This window comes from Canis aureus, chromosome 4 (assembly GCF_053574225.1).
Source record: "Canis aureus isolate CA01 chromosome 4, VMU_Caureus_v.1.0, whole genome shotgun sequence".
Classification (NCBI taxonomy): Eukaryota; Metazoa; Chordata; class Mammalia; order Carnivora; family Canidae; genus Canis; species Canis aureus.
In genome coordinates this window covers 26841752-26847751 of record NC_135614.1, presented here as the reverse complement: position 1 = coordinate 26847751, position 6000 = coordinate 26841752, and the positions used below count along the sequence as shown (strand labels likewise).

The following is a 6000-nucleotide window of genomic DNA, read 5'->3' as shown; positions in this document are numbered from 1 at the left end:
GAAGGGAAGATAAAAGAGGTTGAGTAATTTGCCCCAGGGTATATAAAGATAATTAAATCAGACTCCAGAGGTTCTATTATGCAATTCTGTCTCCCTAAAACAGTGACTCATTGCCTCAAATACTAAGTTATTTTTCAATGTATTATGTTGTTCTATCACCATCAATGAATTAGATATCATTTCAGGGGCCAATATTAAATAATGATCTTATTTCTTTAGTTTATTGAGCACAGGGCAAAGACAGAAAAAAATTCCCATATGACAAGTTTTTTATTTGTATCAAATCACAGAGTATCATAGGTAAATATAAGATTATAATTTGAATATCATAATTTGGCAAACTATTTAATTATCCAAAGTTTATTACATGTTTGAGTATGTGCTAAAGAGATTATTTGGCATAACTTGGCAAGATATATATTTCCGTACCTTATTTGACCATTTATTATTTATATATGTGGTATACATATATGTATGTATACATATACACACATACATATATACATACACACAATTCTAAATTAAATATACTTGTATAAAAAGCTAAAGATTGATGTGTTAGCATTAATTCCTGTTTAAAAATCTATTATATTAAATTGCATCTGCATTCAAAGCAGAAATGTAAAAAAACTGATCAATTTGCTAAATACACATGAATTTACAAAGTAATTGAAAATGAAATAAAAATTTCCATTGAAATGCTGTATTCCTGTTTAATCAACATTTAAGTAGCACTATCAAACTACGGAAATAGACATTATTTTTTTAGGTTGTTGAGAGAATAAAGATTCTACTGAGCATTACTATACTCCCTAAATTAAGAATGAATATTATTATAGTAGGAAAAGATGGCAGATAATTTTCTTCTTTATTAATATGGGAATTCTCAGGAAGCAATCAGAGCACTATCTGTACTCCTGGGCTTGGGTTTCCTGCTTTTCTGTCAGTGGAAGTCTGGCTTCTCAGGAAAAGTACAGCCAGTCCGCCTAATTATGACGCTTGCTGCATAGTGACCAGCACGGATGCATTCAGTCAGGGGCTTGTCAGAGACCAGTTGAGACAGAAAACCTGAAACACAGACAAAAGGGAAGAACATGAATATTGTGTAACGGCATCAGAAATATCATACTGAGTCAGGCCAAAAAAAGGTCTATGTACCTATCCCTTTCTTCAGTGTTGATATTAAATGTTAAACCTCAAGTGTTAGAAAGTTCTTCCTCCAAACATCATGAGCTTCCCCAATATATATTTTTAAAGATTTTATTCGTTTATTTATGAGAGACACACACAGAGAGAGGCAGAGACATAGGCAGAGGGAGAAGCAGGCTACCCACGGTAAGCCTCATGCAGGACTTGATCCTAGGACCCCGGGATCACAACCTGAGCCAAAGGGAGACACTCAACCACTGAGCCACCCAGGCATCCCATTCCCTCAATATTTCTTTTAAGAGCTCAAGTTGGGACAGGACCACTCACCATCAGTCATTTTAATCTTTGTACACCTAAAACATCACCACACTTTCCTTCAGTTTTGAGATAAAGAGGTTCTGAGTAGGAAGTACTGGCCAAATAATATTACCTTGGGTTTTTACAGTTGAGACAGTATTATTTATCCCTCTCTCCATCTCTCTGGATTCCTTATGTGCTGTTATTCCTAGCATATTGCTTTTGGACAAAATTCTATCATCTGGATGTCTCTCCAAGTACAGATTTAAGAACTGAAGAGTTACAAAGGATCTTACATCTCCCTTTTACTCCCAGAAGCAACAGTGAAATGATTTCTATAGTCAAACACCATGGACCAACTTGACATTAAAATAAGTGTGATAAAGCAGAAAATAGTGTTGAGGATTTCTATTTTTGACCAAGAGGAAATAAAAAGAGCCACATTTACCCTTTCTCCAGAAACAACTAAAATAAGGACAAAATATATGAAACAAAGATTTTCAAATACTGTAAAAGATCCATGAAAGAAGGGAAATAAACGGGATAAACTGTAAAACTGATGTACTTTTCCCCTTAGAGAGTTACCAGGCTACAACACAAGGAGCAACATCCTAGGCAGAGCTCGACAGTCTCACTGAGTTGAAAAGGTAGATTTAGGAGTCTAAGTAGAACAAAATTAAACATGTAGGCAGAATGATCAGTAAAAAAAGAGACAAGACATAAATTACCAGTATTAGGAGTAAGAGAGGTGATGTCACTATAGAATCTATATACACTAAAAGAATAATAAAGAAACACTAACAACTTTATGCCAATAGATTTGTCAAGTTAGATGAATTGGACAAATTCCTGGAAAGACACAAACTATCAAAGCTAAAGCTCAGAAAGAAACATAGCCTGATTAGCCTGGTATCTATTAAATATATTTATTCTATACTTAAAAAGCTTCCCATAAAGACAATTCCAGGTCCAGATGGTGTCACTGGTGAATTCTACCAACTATTTATGGAGTAAAAATAATATCAATGCGGGATCCCTGGGTGGCACAGCAGTTTGGCGCCTGCCTTTGGCCCAGGGCGCGATCCTGGAGACCCGGGATCGAATCCCACGTCGGGCTCCCGGTGCATGGAGCCTGCTTCTCCCTCTGCCTGAGTCTCTGCCTCTCTCTCTCTCTCTCTCTGTGACTATCATAAATAAATTAAAAAAAAATTAAAAAAAAAATAATATCAATGCTATACAGTAACCTCTTCAGAAAATTGAAAACTGAAAATACTTCCCAAATTATTCCTTGAGGCCAGTATTACTCTGATACAAAAAAATGCAAATATTTTAAAGAAAATTTTAGCAAATCAAATCCAATAGTATATTAAAAGAGATAAAAAAAGAGAGATAATAAATTATTATCAAGTGGGGTTTATTCTAGGAATGCAAGGTTGGCTTAACATCTGAAAATTAATCAGTGTAATTTACTATAAATAACAAAACCATAAGATCACTTAATATAAAGAAAATGCATTTGGCAAAATTCAACATACATTTCTTTCTTTTTTTTTTTTTAAAGACTGTATTTATTTATTCATGAGAGACAGACAGAGAGATAGAGAGAGAGAGAGAGGCAGAGACACAGGCAGAGAGAGGCAGACTCCATGCAGGGAGCCCGATGTGGGACTTGATCCCAGGTCTCCAGGATCTCGCCCTGGGCCTGAAGGCGGCGCTAAACCACTGAGCCACCCGGGCTGCCCTCAACATAACATTTCTAATGACAATTTTCAGCAACCTAGAATAGAAAGGAACTTCTTCAACCTGATAAAGGGCATTAAGGGAGGGACACCTGGGTGGCTCAGTGATTGAGCTTCTGCCTTTGGCTCAGGGTGTGATCCTGGAATCTCTGGATCGAGTCTTACATCAGGCTCCCTGCGTGGAGCCTGCTTCTCCCTCTGCCTGTGTCTCTGCCTCTCTCTCTCTGTGTCTTTCATGAATGAATAAGTAAAAATGTTTTAAAAAAAAAAAAGGGCACTAAGGGAAAAAACTTGACAGTTAAAACGGTGTATAATGTGGGATGCCTGGGTGGCTCAGTGGTTGAGCACCTGCCTTTGGCTCAGGCGTGATCCTGGGGTCCTGGGATTGAGTCCCACATTGGTCTTCCTGAATGGAGCCTGCTTCTCTCTCTGCCTATATCTCTCCCTCTCTCTCGCTGTGTCTCTCATGAATAAATAAACTTTTAAAAAATGGTGGATGATGTAATGTATTCCCCTTAAGATCAAGAACAAGAGAAAAAATGTTTGTTCTTAAAATTGTACTGGACGCTTTAGCCAGTGCAATAAGGCAAACAAAATAAATAAATAAAAAGTATCAATTGCTCACTTTGGTAGCACATATACTAAAAATTGGAATAATATAGAGAAGATTAGCATGGCCCTTGCACAAGGATGACAAATTTGTGAAGTGCCTCATATTTAAAAAAAGGGCATCAAGATGGAGAAAGAGGTAAAGCTGTCTTTATTTGCAGATGGCATGATTGTCTATAGTTTTCAATAGCTCCCCCACCACCCCAAGACATCTGGCAATGTCTGGTAATTTTTGGTGTTCACAACTGGGGCAGAGGGTGCTACTGGCATCTAATGAGTAGAGTGATGGATGTTGCTAAATATCTTACAATGTCTATGATCTGAGATTGAGAAATTACTGGTCTTTAGAGAATATCCTACAGATTCTAGAAAAAAGTTACTAGAACAAGGACGTGATTTTGGTGAAGTTGCAGGATACAAAAATCAACTGAATTTCCATACTATATATACATCATGCTGTGTGTATATATAGTAACTGTATATACTAGCAACAGTTAGAAATTGATATTAAAAATATCTTTTACCACACTGTCAAATATGTGTAATACTTGATAAAAGTATTAGACCTGCACACTGAAGATGACAAAACAATGCTGAAAAAAGTAAAAGAAACCTACAAAAATGGAGAGATATCAAGTGTTCACAGATCAGAAGATTCAATATTGTTAATAGCTCTAAGAAAATTTTCAATGGATTTAATGTAATACCAATCAAGTCCCAGCAGGCTTTTCTTATAGAAACTGACAAGCTGATTCTAATATTTATGTGTAAATGCAAAAGACTAAGATTAGCCAAATACACCTTTGAAAAACAAGACTACCTGAGTTAAAACTTATTGTAGGGCAGCTGGGGTGGCTCAGTGGTTTAGCACCACCTTCAGCCCAGGGAGTGATCCTGGAGACACAGGATCGAGTCCCACGTCAGGCTCCCTGCATGGAGCCTGCTTCTCCCTCTGCCTGTGTCTCTGCTCCACCCCCCCATCTCTCATGATAAATAAATCTTAAAAAAAAAACCTACTGAAGAACTAAAATAATCAAGACACTATGCTATGGCATAAAGAGAGCCCAGAAATAAACCTATTGTCAATTAATTTTTGACAAAAGTATCAAAGTAATCCAGTGGAGAAAAGATAATCTTTCAAACAAATGGTATTAGAACAGCTGGATGGCATATTTGAAAAAGCAAACACAGTTTGGCTGAAAGTTAATAGAACAGACTTCAACCCTTACCTCATATCACCTACAAAAATGTACTTGAAATGGATCTAGACTTAAATGTAAGAGCTAAAACTATAAAATTCTGAGAAGAAAACAGAAAATCTTAATGATTTTGAATTTGCCAAAAATCTTTTAAGTAAGACTTAAAAAGTACAAGCTTTTCTAAAGGAAAAAAATAACTGGACTCTGCCAAATTAAATACATCTACACTTCAATAACAAGAAACAACCCATTTAAAAATGGGTTCAAAAGTGCTGAAACTAATATTTTAGCAGAAAAGGTAAACAAATGCCAAATAAACTCATGAAAAGATGTTCAACACCATTAGTCATTAGGAAATGTAAATTTAAATCACAATCAGATACTACTGTCAACCCATTAGAATGGCTAAAATTAAGAAGACTAACCAATACAAGTGTTGACAAGGGTGTGGGTCATTTGGAACTCTCATCTGATAGTGGGAACATAAAATGATAATACCACTTTGAAAACTGTATGTCAGTGTCTTAAAAACATACATTTACCATATAATTCAGTTATTCTAGTTCTAGGCATTTAACTCAAAGTAAATGAAAGCATACATTCACCCCAAAGATTTGTAGTGAATGTTCACAGCAGCTTTATTTGTAATAGCCCCAAACCAGAAATGACCCAAATGTGGAAAAGAGGCAGGAAGGCAGGATTGCAAAAGTGCATAGGAGTAGTGGATATGTCTACCGTGCTGGTTTCATGGATGTATGACTATACAATGGTAAAACTGTACACTTTAAATGGTAAAATTGTACACTTTAAATATGTGCAGTTCATTGTATATCAGTTATAGTACAATAAAACTGTAAAAGGGGAAAAAGTGTTGTAGTTACAAATAAGACAGTTCAAGGACAGAAGAATCTGGGGCTACTTTCCCTCGAAGGGAAACGTGAACTGCTTAGCAGTACGCACATACTCAGAAGAACAAATAATGAGAAACTGTTCTGTAGCCAGACTTC

General features: G+C 36.1%; 1 protein-coding gene and 1 non-coding gene across 13 annotated transcripts in view; one reads left to right on the top strand and one right to left on the bottom strand.

Annotated features, from left to right (window-relative positions):
- Window positions 1-251: 251 nt before the first annotated feature.
- ADK (adenosine kinase) overlaps window positions 252-6000 on the bottom strand; it is a 505936-nt gene continuing 500187 nt past the window's right edge. For all 12 annotated transcript variants that reach the window (XM_077895077.1, XM_077895086.1, XM_077895079.1 and 9 more), the window contains one exon: window positions 252-1068. In XM_077895077.1, coding sequence (XP_077751203.1) covers window positions 944-1068 — 125 coding nt within the window. In that variant the 3' untranslated portion in view covers window positions 252-943. The remainder of the gene's footprint in view (window positions 1069-6000) is intronic.
- On the top strand, window positions 3803-3906 carry LOC144313156 (U6 spliceosomal RNA). The gene has a single exon (XR_013378884.1). It is a non-coding gene; the product is annotated as a U6 spliceosomal RNA (small nuclear RNA).